General features: G+C 45.6%; 3 protein-coding genes and 1 pseudogene across 3 annotated transcripts; 2 read left to right on the top strand and 2 right to left on the bottom strand.

Annotated features, from left to right (window-relative positions):
- Window positions 1-4,661: 4,661 nt before the first annotated feature.
- On the top strand, window positions 4,662-9,844 carry LOC119267965 (rab escort protein 1-like). Its single transcript, XM_037549432.1, has 10 exons — window positions 4,662-5,738; window positions 5,820-5,942; window positions 6,129-6,228; window positions 6,443-6,481; window positions 7,180-7,396; window positions 7,479-7,554; window positions 7,675-7,870; window positions 7,980-8,060; window positions 8,417-8,522; window positions 9,150-9,844. The coding sequence occupies exons 1-9, from the start codon at window positions 4,978-4,980 to the stop codon at window positions 8,504-8,506; spliced, it is 1,683 nt and encodes a 560-aa protein (XP_037405329.1). The 5' UTR covers window positions 4,662-4,977; the 3' UTR covers window positions 8,507-8,522; window positions 9,150-9,844.
- Window positions 9,845-11,123: 1,279 nt separating this feature from the next.
- On the bottom strand, window positions 11,124-14,561 carry LOC119267962 (annotated as a pseudogene).
- LOC119267963 lies at window positions 14,055-14,542 on the bottom strand. The gene has a single exon (XM_037549430.1). The coding sequence runs from the start codon at window positions 14,517-14,519 to the stop codon at window positions 14,076-14,078; it is 444 nt and encodes a 147-aa protein (XP_037405327.1). The 5' UTR covers window positions 14,520-14,542; the 3' UTR covers window positions 14,055-14,075.
- A 13-nt stretch (window positions 14,562-14,574) lies between the features above and the next one.
- LOC119267964 (protein NRT1/ PTR FAMILY 5.2-like) lies at window positions 14,575-17,109 on the top strand. The gene is made up of 3 exons (XM_037549431.1): window positions 14,575-15,019; window positions 15,140-15,357; window positions 15,435-17,109. The coding sequence occupies exons 1-3, from the start codon at window positions 14,863-14,865 to the stop codon at window positions 16,893-16,895; spliced, it is 1,836 nt and encodes a 611-aa protein (XP_037405328.1). The 5' UTR covers window positions 14,575-14,862; the 3' UTR covers window positions 16,896-17,109.
- The last annotated feature ends 3,349 nt before the right edge of the window (window positions 17,110-20,458 follow it).

The following is a 20,458-nucleotide window of genomic DNA, read 5'->3' as shown; positions in this document are numbered from 1 at the left end:
TTTGTGAGAGAGGTTTGTAAAAAAGGAATATCATTTGTGTAACACTGACGAATGAATGGGATAATTACAAACGAAAGTACGTCACAGAAGTCCAACGTGAAAACATCACGAAGTTCAACTACTACGCTGAATGAATTTTAGATGAAAAAAACTTTTAAAATCATCGCGAGTATGAAAAAACGATCAACACGGGAAAGTTGTGTGCTTACAGCAGCTTTCCACCGGTATATCACTTGCTCAATTCCGGTGAGTGGATGGAGAGCTACGAGCAGTGGATGGAGAGTTACGAGCAAAAAAATCACGTGAAAAACTGAGTGAAATTCAGGTACACGCGCCGAGAAGTTCAGGTTCTTCACGCGGTGCATTTTCGAAGAATCTGTTTCGTGATAAAGGCAGAACGAATGATCTCGCCATTTTCAAAATTACAGGAAAACGGCTAGGAATCAGAGAAAACCATCAACATGGAAAAGTTTCGCATTTTTCGTAGCTTTTCAGCGGTATATTATTTGCCTCATTTCGATAAAGTTTGTAGGAATTACGGAGAAAATACGTTTTTAGCCATTTACAAAATTGACTTAAAACCGTAAGGAATTGGGAGAAACAATATATACAAAAAAGTTCCGCATTTTATCAAGCTTTCCAACGGCATATCATTTGCTGCATTTGGACACACGGTTAAAAAATTAGCTCAAAAATACAAACTCGATGGAACTTGTATCATTTTCTAAATTACTTTTAAACCGTTCAAAATTAGAAAAAAAACTTTTAACATGAAAAATTAGCGCATTTTCATAAGCTTTCCAACGCCATATTATTTGCCTCAATTGGCTTAGCCGTTTAGAAATGGCATCGAAAATACAAACTCGTATGTTTCGTTTGTGAAATTCTACGATTTTCCGAATTACTCTTTATTCATAGGGAATTAGAGAAAACTTTCAACATGTGGAAGGAGCGGTTTTGCAACAGCTTTCCAATGCCATATTATTTGCCTCATTCCGATAAATGGTTTAAAAAAGCGATCGAAAATACGATTCACATTTATTGTATGAAGAAAAAACGGTTTTCAAAATTGCTCTTAAATCGCTTATATTTTGCCAAAAATTTAACTTGGGCCATGATACTGATGTCCATAGCTTTCCAACGGTATATCGCAAGCCCCGTTTGGGCGATGTTGGCGGAAGTTCAACCTAGCACTGAGAGAAGTTCAGGTCGAACAACTGAGGCAGTAAAATTGCAAAAAACGCAATTTCATCATGAGTCGAGAGCAAAATTCGACAATGAGCGAGATTCCTATTTAAAACCGGTATTTAGTTGCTAAAAATGTTCCTAGATTACACTAACATCATATAGAACACGACTAAACAGAATAATTCATGGGGGAAGCCACGGTTGCAAAGATAGCGCGAAGGTCGGGTTCATACAGAGGGAAGTCCAGGCGCATTACTTAGGCAGTTCAGGTTGTGATCAGAATATTATTCTGATCCCGTGATCAGAATAATATTTATATAGTTACTATTCATCACCCCGGGTGTAGAATAAGTTATTCTTCAACCGAGGTAATTTTACAATCGCTTCATAAATAAATTACATTTGGAATTTAAATAGTTACATTCATATTGATTCATTACGTAAAATTTGGTATAAGAAAACAAGAAAATAGGTTATAAGACCAAAAATATCACATTTTATGCATGTTTTTCGTTCGTAACTTTACGTAACATAAAATATTTTTTACGGGGAGTATATATTTTCTTACGTTCTCTTTTTAGTATGGCATAAGACAAAATTTATGAAATCTAAAAATATGATGCATTGATTTCAAAATAGAGAGGGGGTGAAGAATAACTATTCCTCACCTAGGGTGACGAATAGCGCGACCCTATATATATATGTGTGTGTGTGTGTGAGGAAGTGGGGAATTTATTTGAAGAGTGACAAATTCCTGAGATGGTCAATTCCATGGTGTTAGTGCTTATATTGGAGTTTATATCAAAGTCATGCTAGCTTTATGTCGACATCAAAATAGAAAGCTACGATACTGGTCTTACGAGGCCATGCTACATCCTTGATCAGAGGCCAAGCGTTATGGTATGGTCAAGCTGCCAATTCTTTAATCATGGAGGCTCTTGCTATCAAAGGCGGAATCAAGCTCTCTTGTGATCTACTCCTTCTGTTCCAAATTACTCGTCGCAAAAATGAATATATCTAGAATTAAAATATATCTAGATACATCCATACCCGCGATAAGTAATTTGGAACGGAGGGAGTAGGTCTTGGAAACATCACGGTAGAAATTGATGCGAGTGAAGTGCTAAAATTGTGGAGGGGTTGGGATCAGGGTTGAACTAAAATTGCATCGATTCTCAAAGAGATTGAAGAGCTTCGTGGCAACTTGAATTTTTTTCAAAGTGAACTTCATTATACGTGAGGCTAATGAAGGGGCACATCTTTGTGCCAAGCAGGTTTCTGCTAGTAGAAGATGTATTTGAAACAATTTTATACCTAGTTTTTAGTTGTTTGCCTGCAGAATGATTGTAAGCCCACTAATTAATTAATAAAAGCTCTTGATTCAAAAAAGGGACCACCTTTGGTAGCAAACCTTTGCTTGGGGTTAGCATTTGCGAACGTTTTCCATGGCATTTTTTTAGGGGAAAGCCACTTGGTGCACTTATTAAAATCAAATCAAAGTTACATCATCCACGATGTCCGAAAGTAAAAAAGCTAGAAGGATCACCATCCCAAATAAAAGTAGAATTTAAATTGAAACTATGTCTAATAAGGTTGTGCGCCAATCTATTAGCTTTTCTAGGATAATGAGCGAAGGATAGCGCACCAATATAGTATGCTTTTTGAAAACAATTAGCTGAAATAACAGTATAGGGGTTCCAAATCTCGATCACACCATTGCATGCTTAAATAACTTACAACTAATCGGATTCAACAACGACTTGTTGACATCCAAATCCTTCAACGAACTCTAGTTCTCGCTGAATAGCCATTGCTTCTGTTGCTGTTGCATTAAGAAGATGATGCAACAACCAGGATGCTCCTGCAAGAGCCTCTTCTTGGCTATTTCGAAGTATTGCCGCTGCTGCACCTGTTTCATCTTCAAAAAAGCGGCATTAATATTTTATTTATAAGAATTGACAGGAGGTTTCATCCACACAACTTTATTGGTTTCTGAACGTTCTTGCCCTTAACAAATTCTCGTCGCTGCCACCATATATACCATGCCCCGAACACCAAATACTCAGAATCCCAACCTACCGAGAACAGGTGACTGTCTCCCCGGCCGCATGAGTAATTCTTCAACGATCACACTACCCAACCTGTCAATATGAATGACTTTGCCTATTGTTTCATGTAACCCGAGTTTCTTTCATACTTCTTTTGCTCTTTCACATGCAAACATCATACGCAACATATCTTCCAACCCTTGCTTGCATGTCAATATGAATGACTTTGCCTATTGTTTCATGTAACCCGAGTTTCTTTCATACTTATTTTGCTCTTTCACATGCAAACATCATACGTAGCATATCTTCCGACCCTTGCTTGCATACTGGGCATTGAGGCTGTACCTTGATGTGTCTGTTTGCTAACATCGACATCCCTGAGACAATACCATGTAAAGCACGCCATGCAAAAAATTTCACCTTGCTTGAAATTTGTAACTTCCACAAAATATCCATACCAGGTTTGCATTCATAGCTCCTTGGCCACCACCCCGCCTAGTTTGAGCACCAAATTGATGTTCCCATTCAACATATATAGTAAGTTGATCGGACTGAGAATGAGAACGACTTTGTATATCGCCATGCCACAAAATCTTCAGTCATGTTCGTGCTCAAGGTTTTTTTAATTCTTTCCGCATCCACCTAAATAAAATTATCTCTAATCAGAGCCTCATCCCATTATCCTGTATAGGGATTAATTAAATCATCTACATTTTGTAGAAGTTTTTGGATTTTTACATTTATTACTTTCCTATTCGGACTGCTAGGCATCCGATGGTCCTCCCATATGTTGACATTTGCTTCAGTACCAACTCTCCACATGCGTCCTTTCATAAACGTGCGTAGCCCAACTATTATGCTCTACCAAGTAAAAGAGGATCACTCTTTCGGACCCGCTTTCAGTAATTCCATCGGGGTAATACTTAGTTCTGAGAACAGTTGCACACAAAGAATTTGGTTTTATGATCAACCTCCAACTTTGCTTTGCTAACATAGCGAGACTAAATGCATGCAAAACTCTAAACCACATGCCTCCATTCTTTTTTGGTGCACATATTTTCCAACACGCCCATCAATATATTCTCCTTTGTTCTACAGTATCTCTCCACCAAAAGCTAGACATTTCATTTGTTATGAGATAACAAATCTTTTTGAGAATATTAAAAAATGCCATAGCAAAATTAAGGAGAGACTGGATAACAACTTCCAATAAAGTTTCTTTGCCGTCCACCGAAATTTTTCTCACCAAATCTTCGAGTCGCTTTATTACTCTCCCAAGAAGATGAATAAAACTGTCACTTAGCATGTCAATTCTTCATAGAGAAGACATTTTCTTTTGAAAAACTGCCATCATTTGATCTTGATCAAACAGCTGCGAGGCGTTCGCTGTGAGTTTCTTCCCAGGGAACCTTTACCTATACCGGCTAGCATTATACCGGGGAAAGAAAAGCATCTGCGTCGCCTTCCTCCCAAAACCCAAATCGAACTCGCGGCGATCTCTCGCCTTCCCAAACCAACAGACTCTGTACGGTCTTCTCGCTCTCGCGCCCCTCCCACAGTTTGTAGCGTGGCTGGCAGCAGCAGGGTGCCTCGCCAGCAGCTGGAAACAAGTATGATCTTGCCACTGAGCTGTGCCTCCAACGTGTTTGCGTGAATGCGCAGGTGGCGCGCTTGCTTTCTTCCACGCACTAGATCTTGTGAATTTTCCGTCTCCACCTGATTTTGAGATTCGCCGCTGACCATGGCTGACGCCTCCGTCGCCGGCGGTTCCATGGACGACTACCCAACCATCGACCCAACCTCTTTCGACGTGGTCCTCTGCGGCACCGGCCTCCCGGAGTCCATCCTCGCCGCTGCCTGCGCGGCCGCCGGGAAGACCGTCCTCCACGTCGACCCCGACCCCTTCTACGGCTCCTTCTACTCCTCCATCCCGCTCCCTTCCGTCCCCTCCATCCTCTCCCCCAACTCCTCCACCCCTTGTCCTCCCTCAACCACAGCCTCCTCGTCCGCCACCGCCGCATACACCGCCGTCGATCTCGAGCGCCGCAGTCTGTACTCGGAGGTTGAGACCTCGGGGACGGTTCCCGAACCGTCCAGGCGCTTCACGGTCGACCTGGTGGGTCCCAGGGTGCTGTACTGCGCCGACGAGGCCGTGGACCTTCTTCTGAGGTCAGGAGGAAGCCACCATGTGGAGTTCAAGAGCGTGGAAGGGGGTAGCCTCATCTACTGGGATGGTGCGCTCTGCCCGGTGCCAGACTCTAGGCAGGCCATCTTCATGGACAGCACACATCGGTCAAAGGAGAAGCTTAATCTTAGGGATAATCTTAAGGAGAAGACCCTCTTGTTCAGATTCTTCAAGCTTGTCCAGTCACACATTGCCACATCGTCTTCTGGTGATAAGGATGGGGAGGGCGAAGCCTCTGGTAAGATATCCGAGGAGGACTTGGACCTCCCCTTCATCGAATTCCTCAAGAAACAGCAGCTTCAACCCAAGATTAGAGCGTAAGAGCATGCTCAAGTGTAATAGTGTACTCTATTTTTTTAGCAATTTGACTGATTTAGGCTTTTGTGTCTTGTTTCTAGGGTTGTGCTATATGCAATAGCCATGGCAGATTATGATCAAGATGCTGCAGACTCATGCGAGAAATTGCTAACGACGAGAGATGGAATCAAGACCCTAGCTCTTTATTCCTCGTCCATTGGGAGGTCACTTTGCTCACTCGATCCTTTTTTGGTACTCTTTTGAGAAGACATATCTTCTATGATGTATATACCTTTGTTGGGTAATCTGTTTAGTCTGGTGTAGCTTAAGAGATGTCTAACATGTGGTGATTTTATATGTGACTTGCTGTGGTCTAAATTTTCTATATGTGCTCATTTTATCTTTAACAGGTTTGCTAATGCCCAAGGTGCTTTCATTTATCCTATGTATGGGCATGGCGAGCTACCGCAAGCTTTCTGTCGCTTTGCTGCTGTTAAGGGTGCCCTATATGTAAGATGTTATTCTCAGCTATGTTATTTTTCTTTTTGATAAATCTTACATATACTACTGGAACGTGATGATAGTGATGATGTGGTAGGCCAAGGGTTTAGCACCTCTCTGCTGGAATGACCTGCCCTTTTAAACCAGAACATGGCCAATTATATTGTCTTTTTTGTGACTCTTTGATACTTAGACTCTGGTATATCTCTCTTCTGTCAATCAGGTGTTGAGGATGCCAGTCACAGCCCTTCTCATGGACCAGGTATGATAAAATTTAAGCTCTATGCTGGACGTGTTCGTGCCAATGTTTGTCTGTCTGATATAGTCAATTGTACAATATAATCTTTCCTTTTTGTTGCTCAGTATTTATATATTTTCATTATAGATTTTACTGTCATCTTCAAATGTGTACCAACAAATTGCAAATCGGCATAGGATTCTATGACACCCACTTGATCCAGCAAAGATAGAGTAGAGAGAGTTGGCAAAATTACCTGCTGCTGCTGCTGCTGCTGCTTCAAGAGGGAAAAGATGCAGTGTTACCATAATTAGGTTCTCCTGTACTATCAAAGTCTGGAAAAAGATAAAACAATCTGCAAAATTCATTTTTTTGCATCTTTAGATGGTGAAAATTTGTTGGCAACCACCATGGTTATGCATCTCAGTCCTGAGCTCAACAAGAACAGTTCTGCCAAAGTGTTTGTCCAATCTGCAAAGCAGTCAGGGAGAGCCTGATTTCAAGTACATGCAAGGGATATTTTTTTTCCGCTCAGGATAAGAATGATACTGACTCATTTAATATATTTGAATGCATTAGGTCGATTCCCAGAATCAGTAGATCAGCGATCATTTTCAGTGTTTATTTGCCTCTGAGTGATGTCGCATGCTTTAGTTAGGGATCTGCACGATCAATTTTGTAATCTGTGAATAGCACCCAACAATCAACATTCTCTTGTTCAGGAAAAGAAGCGTTATATAGGCACCAGATTGGCTTCTGGTCAGGATCTTTTGTGCCAGCAGTTGATACTAGGTCCCTCATACAAAATTCCTTCATTGGACATGCCAGCTGATGCTTCAGACTCCAACTTGACGAGAAAAGTTGCCAGGGGAGTATGCATAATCAGCAGCTCCATAAAAGAGGCTTCATCAAATGTTCTGGTTGTTTTCCCCCCAAAATGTGAGGACAGTTATTTCTCCTCTGTTAATGTTTGTATTGCTTGAATAAGTGATTTGCTTCTCATTTGTTTCCTTCATTTTAGCATTACAAGAGCAGCAAGCTACAGCTGTTCGGGCGCTTCAGCTGAGCAGCAATGTAGCAGTATGCCCTCCTGGAATGTAAGTTACGTATGCAGTGTTAGTGTTTACTTTTCTGCATCTGACATAGGAACAACTGCATTTGAAATTGTCACCATATAGGCAGGCAACTTTGCTTACAAGCTGATCTCCACCTTGCAGGTTCATGATATATCTGTCTACTCCCTGTACCGATGCCTTTACGGGAAAGCAGTACATAAACAAGGCTATGGAGGTTCTTTTCAGTACTCAGGCTTCAGATGATTCAGAAGGCCATTTGGAGACAACCAGCAAAAACATCGAGGATACAAAGCCAGTGCTAATCTGGAGTTGTGTGTATGTTCAAGAGATCACACAGGTGCATTTGTTTGATCATTTTCAACACTAGTAAAAATATGTGCTGTTAAGATGTCATATACTGTATGTATTTGTATTAAGACATCCATTGTCCCGTCTTCCACTATCAGGGAACATCTGGTACTGTATTGTCATGCCCCATGCCTGATGAAAACCTGGACTACAGAGATATACTGGAATCAACAAAACAGGTATTGCGTTCGTTATGTGTTGGTAAATTTTATTCTTATTTCTGTACTTGCAGGAGATACAGGCCAGGATTCTGGCTCATCATGGAGGCTTCAGAACTGAATTGTACATGTCAATAGCGAGTGCTTTATTACGGTGTTTGCATTGAAGAAAGAGTAACTAGTATACCTATATAGTGCTGGAGTGAATTCGTCTAGTTGTTAATTTCGTTGTGTCTGATGTAGGCTTGGAGATTAGCTCTTCATTTACTTGATAATGTCTCTAGCTCTGTCGAGCATAATGAGATGTGAACACAGAAAAGGCACATGCAACCATCTGCCCTTCATCTTATAAATTCCTTTCATTGTTTTTCTTGCAGTTATTCACAGATACTTATCCTGACGAAGAATTCCTGCCTAGAAACGCAGCTCCTAAATATGCCGATGATGACTCTGATCTTGCAGAGTAGAAACATGTTTGCAGAGGTAATAACATCCCTGCATGTGGAACTTGTACTGTTTTCTCATTTTATTGTTACATGTGAAGATATCAAAATCATTGCACATGGAGCTGTATATTTACTCATAGTTATCTCAGTGTGCTTGAAAATGTTATAACATTTACACATCGGACTTTGCACTGTTTGCTCATAACCTCATTACATTGAAATGTGAACAACTGTGAATTTGCACATCAAAACTTTTGAAACAGTTTTTTCCAGACCTGCTTGGATCCTGAATGAGAAAAGATGGGTTAACAAAAGAAATGCCAGGGAAGCTCCACTATCAATTTTTTTTATAGAACACCAAAATATGTTGCTGTTGAAGCATCTATTTAAATATTGGTCACATTCTCTCCGGAAGGTACATATGGTGCCAAATAACCCAAAATATCGAATAACAAAGAGTTAAATATATCTCAATTTCGTTAGGACAATGTATGGTGATAGATGATGTGACATGGCTTTCGTTTTGAAGTTCACGTGCTCTGGTAATTCCCAGTTTGGCTTGGTCAAGGTGCACTATTGGTTACAATGTTCTTGTGAACACTATCATACTGGCTCACCTTACAAAAAAAAAATCTTGTCCTGAGTTGGTTGTTATTTTCCGCAGGGTTAGTGTTTTTCTGGACAAATATTCTACAGAAGATACATGAAGGCATTTTAGATACATCGCACCAACATGGATGATCTGCTCAGTGAGCGAGAGCACAGACAACGTTGATGGTTGTATGGCTTGTGGCAGTACCTGTAGTTGTTACTGCACAAGCTACATGTGGCGCCTTTCATTTGTTGCACTGGTTCTTTGTACGAGTGAAACAGAGTAATGAAATTGAGTTTAAACTACTGGTCTGATGCATCCATGGAGTCTGTTACCATAACTATCCTTGGAGTCGAAACAAGGATAACTTCGAGGGCACCGGCCTTGTGTTGTGCGGGTGATGAGCTTGCTGTCGATGTATCGTCAGCGCATGTCGATCACTGCAATTGGTGCTGGGATCTTGTGGAGTGCATGCCTCTTCACCTTTGCTGGAAAGTCCCGGGTCTGCTCCTCCCATAGCAGTCATGACTATACTGTCTGGCGGAGGTGGAGGGCGGCATGTTGGTGGAGCGGGGCCTCCCCTTGGTATGTGTTTGTGTTGTTGGCGTCTGTTGCAGTGTTTGACATGTTGTCGACGGGAGTGGGGTTGGCCTTGTTGAGTTTTGATGTTTGGAGTGGGCTTGACCTTTGATAGATGTATTGGGTTTTGCTCGGTTTTCTGTAATTAACTGGGCAACAATCTTAATTAATATAACTGGTAAAGCTTTTGCCTGTGTTAAAAAAAAAGGCTTCCATATTTCGAAAGATCGCCCAACGGAACATTATAAAAGGATGTACACCATAGGACATTGATCTCGTACCCTGCATAAATATCAACATGATGAAACAGTGAAATTTTGGTAGAAGAACATAAACACTATGTATTTAAAAAGTTTGCTTCAAAACCAAACGCGTTCCACACCCGTTTCATCTGGTTTTCATGGTGCATTATAGTATGCCATCTACCATCAAGTCCACATGGTATTTTGGTTTGGTATCTATAATCATCTAATTCACTATGCTTCCTAATTTGGAGCCCTCTCGCTCAGTTGAGGTGTTCACTTTTGGATTTCGTTCATGATTTTGACAGGGTCAACTATTTCTTAGCGAGCTTTCTCATTCAGTTGAGGTACTATTCAATTTTTGATTTGATCCATGATCTTGGTTGGTCAACGATTTTTCAAATTAATCGGCAAAACCAACCTATAACAACACATTGGTCCTGTGCGCCCTCTCACCATCTAAACAAAGAAGCGCCGACATGTGACATTGTAGAATAGAAACAATATCAGTACATGTGGTCATGAAAGCAAAAAACCTTCCTCATATAAGTTTTGGTTGATTAGCATATAACACAAAATAACATCATCCAGAAAAGCCCACTAAAACATCACATTAAAAAGAAAGAAAACAGACTTCAGCATCTTCCCCACACGTTAAACCAATTTTGTGACCAGAAATTTGAAATGAAATCCTCATTCGAGGCTTTCTCTCAAGCTGGATCGATATATAGGCGCTCCCATTTTTATAGTCGCTTCTAAATACTTCATCACCATAAAATAACAGTCTGGATCTTTTGCACCAGGATACTTATTTTGTTTTGTTTGTTCCGTTATATCCATGATAGTGAAACCTAACCCTTTTCTGGATCGTATGGAATTTTTTTGAAATAGCAGCGTGGATGCAGAAGCCTTGATCTTCGTCCTTTTTGAAATACAGAATAAATCCGAGTAGATAAGCACAAATCATAACTACAGCTAATTGTTTTTATTTATTTGATGAGAAGACTGTCCTATTTAGAATTGTAGTTGCTTGATACTCGATCGTGTATTATATAATTCCATTGCTTGATATTCGATCGTGTAGCAGTTAGCTAGTCAGAATCGTATATACAGTTAACTAGCATTGCCCGTGTCACGGAATTAGACCCATCGATCTCAAGTTCTCACCCTTGCGCATCGAGAGCTCAAGTCAAGTGCAGCTGGGAGAGGAGTGCTGTTAGGGTACTGGTAGATACTCTCTCGATCTATTACATGCACAGGGGAATTCGAGATACAAGTGCGAATTACAAGCTCTGGCTAGAGTACAGGAATGGAGAGCGAGAGAAAGAAGAAGGAAAGGAAGCCGCCGCCGCCGTTCGTGATCCACTGGATACCCTCCTCGTTGCCTCCTCTCCACTTACTTATAGCTGGCAACGATTCAACGTGTGCACAGCCCAGCCCAGCCCATATGCTGTCCACGGATGGGCTGGCCGGTTAGGAGGGCTCCTAACATCCCCCCTCCTTGAAATGCGGCTTGCCCCCAAGCCGCTGTCCTGAAGAGCTCGCCAGGATCCCACGGTGCTTGAAGATCATCAATCATGTTGGAGTCGCCATGGTAGTTGTCGCAGTAGTAACCATTGTTGAGGTGGACTTGAACGAGCTTGAAGAAACGTTCGTAGTCAACGGTGGTAGCCGAAGCCGGGGTGGATTTCGACGAGGTCGCAGCAGTAGTTGTGGCCAAGGTAGGCCCCCCCGGAGGATGTATAAGACTTGAAAGGCTCACACCACCTTGATCCCACAAAACTTGTTGTACCTTGAATCCATCGGAGTCCATGTAGTAGCCGAAATGAAATGTAGTGGCATGGACGAGGTAGGCCGCAGTTAAGATGATGACACACTTTCCTCCTTCGAAGACCACTAGCTGAGCCAATTCGGGTAACAACGGCCATGCCATCCCTCCAGGATCCCAAGATATGTCCAACAGGTAGATGCCCTGGTCAGACCCAATCACATCCATAGCATAATTGAGCACATAATCTGAACCGAGCCACAACAAAGAGCAACAATTGTTAGAAACATCAAGCCGCGAATTCGGAATGTCGAGGTGCTGGTCCAGAACTAGCATAATGTCCAGGTGCTGCCACTGTACTGAAATGTTCATGTGTTGCCTTGTGTCTGGCATTTTGTCAGTCCTAGGAAAAGGTAACTGGGGAAAGAACTGCTGCTCAAAATGTGTGAATGTATATCTGCAGGAAGGCCATGGTTGCAGCTTGACTGAAGGAACTAGAAAAATATGCAATATTCTGAACTTCGCAAGCACACCACGATCTTTTGTTTGATCTGGTCGATGCCGCAGCTCATAATCAATGTCAGCAGAAGATAGTAGAACCAAGCACCACATCATCACCTTCAGACAAATTGGAAACAAGCAATCACTTTTTGCAATCTGAGAGAAGCGCTGGCTGGACTCCGCAATGATACACATAACATGCCATTGTGAACCGCTACTAGAAGTAAGAAACCCTGTGGTTATTCTGAACAAATAACCCCCTGGATTCCAAGGGAACAAGCATAATGTAGAATCTGAATCAAACTGCCTGAATGAACACAGCTCGCGGAAATTAGCTTTTACTAGCAGTGGCCATTCCCCTCGTAGCTCAAGATTAACTTGTCTGAAATAGTCCTCAAGCAAGTAAATAACAGTAGCACAGCCTAGTTCATATGGCCCAATTTGCATGAACTGAAGAAAAAATTTGTTGGAACATCCTGCGCTTAGAGCGCCCATTTCCTGCATGTTCTGAAATAGATGTGCAGCCATAGAACAGATAAGTAGACGCCATACCACAACACCCAGGTTCAGATCACCCATAAATTGCATTATCGGCTGACTCAGGACTGGCATATCTCTCAGCGCCATGGGGATCCAACAAGCCAACTTCTCATAAGTACATGGTTTCAGTCGCGCACTTGGCAAATGCCTCAAGGATGCTCTCCAAGAATTCAGATCATGAGATAAATACTGCATCGCATATGTAACCTGCGGTAGCAGCCCTGTATGCTCAGAATCACTTCTTCAGGAGAGGAAGCAAATGACGACCATGGCATAAGACAAGGCCTGCTAGTAGATGTTTTCCTCTTGGAACTAAGTGTCCATGCAACTTTCCATTTGAAATGTTTAGATCAATTAGGGAAAACAGACAGAGTGTTGAATTTCACTCTCTTTGATCCAGCCTCACAACAATTGCTTGGCTCAGCGGAAACCAAGAAAGTGTGCTGCCCTTGTTCAGTGATGTTAGCTAGATCAAAAGATAGCACTGGGTCACACTGTATTAACTGAAAACCAAAAATGCTCGTCGTGTTCCAAGCACTGTGTTTCTTCGCACGCCGAAACTGATGTACAGCCATAGGAGCAAGACCAGGATGATGCATTCCCAGAGCAAGAATAATACTGCATGTACAGCGTTCCGAAGGCCACTGTTTACTGTAAGAAAATAGCTTGGCGTGCTTACGGTGACAGGAACCAACATTGTTCTGTTGCAAAGACCATAAGCACAAGGGCTCGATAGAGGTTATCCGGATGCAGTGTACATTGTAATTGCCCACAAGTTCTCCAGCGTGACATGATTCCATAGGAAAGGTGCTACTAGTCATATCAAGCAATTGGACAAACTGGAATGGATGTGCCCTGAATGTCCATGTATGAAGGCCATAAACAGAAGTAGTCATCGAGAAGTTTCAATGGGACCTCTGATGGCACACTGACTGCAAATGATGGCCATGGCATCGGCCGTAGCAGCAGGCCTTGGTGGCTTGGGTGCGGTGAGATGTCCAAGTCATGCTTCTGGAACGGCTGCATCGAATTGACAGTCTTGGTAGCAGGACAAACGAGGTCGGCGACGAGCTCATGTGTGGCTGCTGGGAGTAGCGACGCCGTCGTGACTGGAGATGGGAACGAAGTGGCACCAACTTGGTTGGAGCATTTTGTCGAACAGGAGAAAGGCGTCATGCTGATGTAGACAGGGGACGCTCTGCGGGAGACAACAAGGACCTCATGGACCTTGTTGGTGGGGAAGGAGACGCTTGAGAGGACGGCAAGCTCGAGGGCGACGTCTGGAGTGGCCGCCACGAGTGTGTACTCGTCCGGTCCTGCAACAACGACGCCGCGGGTGCTGTCGGCGACGGACTTCCGTGACGGAACCTAGACGTGGAGCGGCGGGTTGATGCTGGCCATCACAGGAATGGTAAGGACGCCGAACTTGTCGCTGAGGTCGACGACGGACTCGTGGTAGACGATGGTGACCTTGTCGACGCTATTGGTGGCGACAACTTGGTTCAGGCCATCCGTCGAACACATCACGTGCGCCATCACGATGCAAGCAGGGGGCGCGTCGTGGATGACCTCGAGCACTTCCTGGGGCTTGGTGGTGGAGCCGGAGACGTCAGGGACGGGCGTAGGTGAGGCGTCCGTCGTGGTTGAGGCCGCCGGATCGACAAGCGAGGTGACCACGGGAGGGTCACCCACTCGTGCAATACCCAACACTGAGCTCATCTCGTCTGCCTGAGCACATAACCTCTCCAGATACCACAACAACCGCTCCTTGGCAGACATGGCATCCCACTCTGATGGTTTGATGGCGGGCATGGCGTCGTCCCCGGTGGAACGGAGGAATCGGGTGTGGACGAAAAAAATTGGGAAAAATTGAGGAGTGAAAGGGTGGTGGCGTGGCTCTGATACCAGATGTTAGGGTACTGGTAGATACTCTCTCGATCTATTACATGCACAGGGGAATTCGAGATACAAGTGCGAATTACAAGCTCTGGCTAAAGTACAGAAATGGAGAGCGAGAGAAAGAAGAAGGAAAGGAAGCCGCCGCCGCCGTTCATGATCCACTGGATACCCTCCTCGTTGCCTTCTCTCCACTTACTTATAGCTGGCAACGATTCAACGTGTGCACAGCCCAGCCCAGCCCATATGCTGTCCACGGATGGGCTGGCCGGTTAGGAGGGCTCCTAACAAGTGCCAATGGCGTCAGCTGGAGACCGGCGGCGGCGAGTACACGCAGGACGGCACGACGGACCTCTGCGGCAACCCGGTCATCCGATCCAACCGAGGAGGCTGGAAAGCCTGCTCCTTCGTTCTTGGTAAGGAAGCTCCGCGTGCCTAACCTTCATTTCGTTGCACGTAAGGTCGTAAGGAAGAAGAAGCCCGATATCCCTGGCCTGCAACGCCGAAGAAGCCATGGCTGACCAAGTGACCTGCAGTGTACGAGGTGTTCGAGCGGATGGCGCACTATGGCATCGCGTCCAACCTGGTGCTGTACCTGACGAGGGAGCTGCACCAGGGCACGGTGCGCTCCGCCAACAACGTCACCAACTGGGCCGGCACCAGCCTCATCACGCCCGTCCTCGGCGCCTACATCGCCGACGCCCACCTCGGACGCTACCGCACCTTCATGGCCGCCTCCGCCATCTACCTTCTCGTAAGTCCTTCCCTTCCTTCATACCTCGGCCCGATCGCCGGCAAAAGCTCTCGCTGAAAATGAAAAACTTTGCGCAGGGAATGTGCCTGCTGACCATGGCCGTGTCGCTGCCGTCGCTGAAGCCGCCGGCGTGCGGCACCGGCACGGCGGACCCGAGCTGCGAGCGCAAGGCGTCGAGCCTGCAGCTGGGCGTGTTCTTTCTGGCCCTGTACACCCTCGCCGTCGGCACAGGCGGCACCAAGCCCAACATCTCCACCATCGGCGCCGACCAGTTCGACAAGCACGAGCCGCGGGAGCGCCGGCAGAAGCTCTCCTTCTTCAACTGGTGGATGTTCAGCATCTTCCTAGGCACGCTCTTCGCCAACACCGTCCTCGTCTACATCCAGGACAAGATCGGCTGGACCGTCGGCTACGCGCTCCCCACCATCGGCCTCGCCGTCTCCATCGCCGTGTTCACCGCCGGAACGCCCCTGTACCGCCACAAGCCGACCTCACCCGAGAGCTCCCTCGCCAAGATGGCCGGGGTCATCGTCGCCGCCGTCCGCAAGTGCCGCGTCCCGGCGCCCGCGGACCCGCGCGACCTGCACGAGCTCGACCCCGAGCACTACGACAGGAAAAAGACGTCCTCGCTGCCCCACACGCCGAATTTCAGTGTGCTGAGCAAAGCGGCGGTGAGGACCGGGACCGGGAGCACGTCGCGGTGGTCGCTGAGCACGGTGACGCAGGTGAAGGAGACGAAGCAGATGCTCAAGATGCTTCCCGTGCTGTTCATCACGTTCGTGCCGAGCGCGATGCTGGCCCAGATCAACACGCTGTTCGTGAAGCAGGGCACGACGCTGGAGCGGCGCGTCGGCGGCTTCGACATCCCGCCGGCGAGCCTGCAGGGGTTCGTGACCGTCTCCATGCTCGTCTCCGTCGTGCTCTACGACCGCCTCTTCGTGCCCTGCACGCGGCGCCTGACAAAGAACCCGCGGGGCATCTCGCTGCTCCAGCGGATGGGCGTCGGGCTCGTCCTCCACATCGCGATCATGGTGGTCGCGTCGGCGACCGAGCGGCGCCGCCTGGCCGTGGCGCGCGAGAACGGCGTGCTCGACAGCAGGGGCACGATGGTCCCGCTCTCCATCTTCGTGCTGCTCCCGCAGTTCGTGTTCGTGGGCGTCGCCGACGCCTTCCTGGAGGTGGCCAAGATCGAGTTCTTCTACGACCAGGCGCCCGAGGGGATGAAGAGCCTCGGCACGTCCTACGCCATGATCAGCCTCGGCGTCGGCAACTTCCTCAGCAGCTTCCTGCTGTCGACGGTGTCGCGCGTCACGCGGCGGCGCGGAGGAGGACATGGAGGCTGGATCCAGAACAACCTCAACGCCTCGCGGCTGGACCTCTACTACGCCTTCTTCGCCGTGCTCAACTGCGCCAACCTCCTCGTCTTCTTCGCCGTGTGCCGGATGTACGTGTATAACGCGGACATCGCTGACGGTGGCAAGGAGAAGCAGGGGAGGCCAGGAATGGTGAAGGAGCCAACCGTACCAGCTACAGAGTAGTATCTCCTGGGAATTAGCACATACCCAAAACCCAAAATAACATTTAAAATGTTCAATTTCAGATTTCACATAAAAATTCAGTTGCACCAAAATAAATGTGCAATTGCACGCAATTACAATAAATAAAATATGCAATTGCACACAATTACGACAAATAAAACGTGCAATTGCGCAAAACACAAAAGAGTAATGTTATTCGTGCGAATGGATCTTACAAAAAGTTTTACATACTGGTACAATCTGAAGGTAGTTAGGCCATGTACAATGGTTGATAAAACAGTCTTATCTTAAGCCTTGCATGTAATTTAGATATGCCAGCAAAATATGTCTACGATGGGTTATATCTTAGTAGTATCTCTAGTAATTAGCTATTCCTAAAAACATGGTGAGACATATAGGGCATGTACAATGGTTCTATCTTAGGAATGCAACATAGGATAAATGATGAGTGGGTGAGAGAGAAAACATAAGAAAAGTTTTGTCTTCTCTTATTTAAGAGAAGACAAGAGATGATCTCTTAGCATAATATGTCTCACCACGTTTTTGGAAATAGCTAATTATTGGAGATAATGCTAAGAGATGACTCATTGTAGACATGTTGTTTTGTCATCTCTAAATTACATGCAAAACTTAAGATAAGACTATCTTATCAACCATTATACATGCCTGAAATCATCTCTTAAATAAGAGAAGACAAAATCTTTTTTTTTATGAATTCTCTTTTCTCCACATCAGTATTTATCCTATGTGACACTCCTAAGATAACACTATTGTACATATCCTTACTAAAATCATGGGGCGGTTACCCAACCTTCGCCCGCAGCGTTCCTTTTTTCGCCCTACCTCATTTCTCTTAGGTTTTGTCCGCCAGTCCGCCTCCCTCCTCTGTTGATTTTTGTTTCATTCCCCGTCGATTTCTCATGTCCCACCTTCTTCCCAGTTCTCTCGTTCCGTCTGAAGTGCACCCACGGACATAGCGAGCAAAAGAACTTGTTCTGCTAGCCCCGCCACCACGCCCGTTCGACCAGCCATCCGCACTCCGCCGCCCATACAAGCTCCGCCACCTCCTGTACGTGCTACAGATCGCCAACCCGTCCGCACACAACCTCTGATGTGCCGTCGGTGCTAGAGCTGCGCCGCGCCGTTCATGCTCGATGTCCATCGCCGGCGGTGCGAGCTCCACTGCCACCCATCCAAGTTCTGCCTACTACTGTTTCTCGCATGCCCGCCACTCAGCTTGGTTCGGTCGAATCTCTCCTGCTGGTTACTGGCGTTGGGATATCGTCTCATGGTCGTCGTTGCATCAACTCCCGACCCGACCGCTATGCTGGCAACCGCTGTTTCTGATGATGTTGCTCCCACCCTTGTCACGGTTCATATCCTTTCTCTACTAGCTTTCCCTTCACAGAAGATTTTGTGGTTGATCTGTTGATTGGGCTAGGTAGACATTGTTGAGTGTTTTGCGGTGGATGTGATATGGCTGCGACTGACTGACCAACCCCATATGTGTTTAAGTAGACAGTAAAGCTTCGTGCGCTGCTTGTGAACTACATCAGTCCAAAAAAGCATATTTTAATTACTGGGGTTGTTCCTATGCTTGCACTACATTTGGTTTTATAAGGTTTGGGATCTTCTTACACTGCGTAACACCTTAATTCAACGATTCTAATGTGGTTTGCAAGCCACCGATCAGCTGTAGAAGTACTCGCTAAATCGCAGTTCAAAGGTGTTACACCCACGATGCGGCTATATCTCCCACGTGTCGGAGCACGACTTAGAGGCATAACCGCATTGTAGGCATGTCACAAGAGGGGTAATCTTTACACATCTCATGTACTGAATAAGAAAGAGATACAAGGTTGGCTTACAATCGTCACTTCACACAATATATGAATATAACATTACATCATCTAGCAAGGTCCGACTACGGAACCAAAATAAAAGAAGACCACCCCTAATGCTAGATCCCCGATCGCCCCGACTGGGCTCCACTACTGATCAACTGAAACGAAACAACACAATGAACAAGATTTTCATCGAGCTCCTCCTTAAGCTCGGTTGCGTCACCTGCACAGTATCATCGGCACCTGCAACTGGTTTTGAAAGTAATCTGTGAGTCACGGGGACTCAGCAATCTCACACCCTCGCGATCAAGACTATTTAAGCTTATGGGAAGGAAAATGTAGTGAGGTGGAGCTACAGCAAGCACTAGCACATACGGTGGCTAACTTACACAAATGAGAGCGAGAAGAGAAGCAAAGCACGGTCGAGAATCTATGATCAAGAAGTGATCCTAGACTACTTACGTTCAAGCATAACTCCAACACCGTGTTCACTTCCCGAACCCCGCCGAGAAGAGACCATCACGGCTACACACGCGGTTGATGCATTTTAATTAAGATAAGTTTCAAGTTCTCTACAGCCGGGCATTAACAAATTCCCATCTGCCCATAACCGCGGACATGGCTTTCGAAAGTTCAAAACCCTGCAGGGGTGTCCCAACTTATCCCATCACAAGCTCTCACGGTCAACGAAGGATATTCCTTCTCTCAGGAAGACCCGATCAGACTCGGAATCCCGGTTACAAGACATTTCGACAATGGTAAAACAAGACCAACAAAGCCGCCCGATGCGCCGACATCCTGATAGGAGCTGCACATATCTCGTTCTCAGGGCAACACCGGATGAGACATCTTACGAGTAAAACCAACGCTCAAGTTTCCCCGAGGTGGCCCCGCAGTCTACTTAGTTCGAACCAATACTTAGAGAAGCACTGGCCCCCCCCGGGGGGGGGGGGGTTAAAATAAAGATGACCCTTGAGTCTGCAGAACCTAAGGGAAGGTGATAGGTTGTTAGTGCAAATGATAAAACCAAGGTTGGGCCTTGCTGGAGGAGTTTTATTTAAGGCAAACTGTCAAGGGGTTCTCATTATAACCCAACCGCGTAAGGAACGCAAAATCAAGGAACATAACACCGGTATGGCGGAAATTAGGACGGCAAGAGTGGAACAAAACACCAGGCATAAGGCCGAGCCTTCCACCCTTTACCAAGTATATAGATGCATTAATTTAAATAAGAGATATTGTGATATCCCACCAATAAACATGTTCCAACATGGAACAAACTCCAATCTTCACCTGCAACTAGCAACGCTATAAGAGGGGCTGAGCAAAGCGGTAACATAGCTAAACAACGGTTTGCTAGGATAAGGTGGGTTAGAGGCTTGACATGGCAATATGGGAGGCATGATATAGCAAGTGGTAGGTATCACAACATAGACATAGCAATAGAGCGAGCAACTAGTAAGCAAAGATAGAAGTGATTTTGAGGGTATGGTCATCTTGCCTGCAAAGTTCTCCGAGAAGACGAAAGCTTGATCCTCGTAACGTACTCAATGGGTACCTCGAACAACGAACTCGTCTCCCGGCTCTACCCAAGACAAGAACACAAGCAAAGGAAACAACAATCAACCACAGTGCAATGCGCAAGCAACATGGTGCAAAACATGGCATGATATGCGGGATGTGATATGCAATGCATATGCGAGCTCCGGGAGAAAAATA

Source organism: Triticum dicoccoides, chromosome 3A (assembly GCF_002162155.2).
Source record: "Triticum dicoccoides isolate Atlit2015 ecotype Zavitan chromosome 3A, WEW_v2.0, whole genome shotgun sequence".
Taxonomy (NCBI): Eukaryota; Viridiplantae; Streptophyta; class Magnoliopsida; order Poales; family Poaceae; genus Triticum; species Triticum dicoccoides.
This window is presented reverse-complemented; position numbering and strand designations above follow the sequence as displayed.

Excerpts from the sequence above, each read along its gene's own strand:
- LOC119267965 (XM_037549432.1), top strand. The coding sequence starts at position 4,978 with ATGGCTGACGCCTCCGTCGCCGGCGGTTCCATGGACGACTACCCAACC. Across the intron at positions 5,739-5,819 it reads CTTCAACCCAAGATTAGAGC|GGTTGTGCTATATGCAATAG; the intron begins GTAAGAGCATGC and ends TCTTGTTTCTAG. Across the intron at positions 8,061-8,416 it reads TACTGGAATCAACAAAACAG|TTATTCACAGATACTTATCC; the intron begins GTATTGCGTTCG and ends TTTTTCTTGCAG.
- LOC119267963 (XM_037549430.1), bottom strand. The coding sequence starts at position 14,519 with ATGCCCGCCATCAAACCATCAGAGTGGGATGCCATGTCTGCCAAGGAG.
- LOC119267964 (XM_037549431.1), top strand. The coding sequence starts at position 14,863 with ATGGGCTGGCCGGTTAGGAGGGCTCCTAACAAGTGCCAATGGCGTCAG. Across the intron at positions 15,020-15,139 it reads AGCCTGCTCCTTCGTTCTTG|TGTACGAGGTGTTCGAGCGG; the intron begins GTAAGGAAGCTC and ends AGTGACCTGCAG. Across the intron at positions 15,358-15,434 it reads CCTCCGCCATCTACCTTCTC|GGAATGTGCCTGCTGACCAT; the intron begins GTAAGTCCTTCC and ends AACTTTGCGCAG.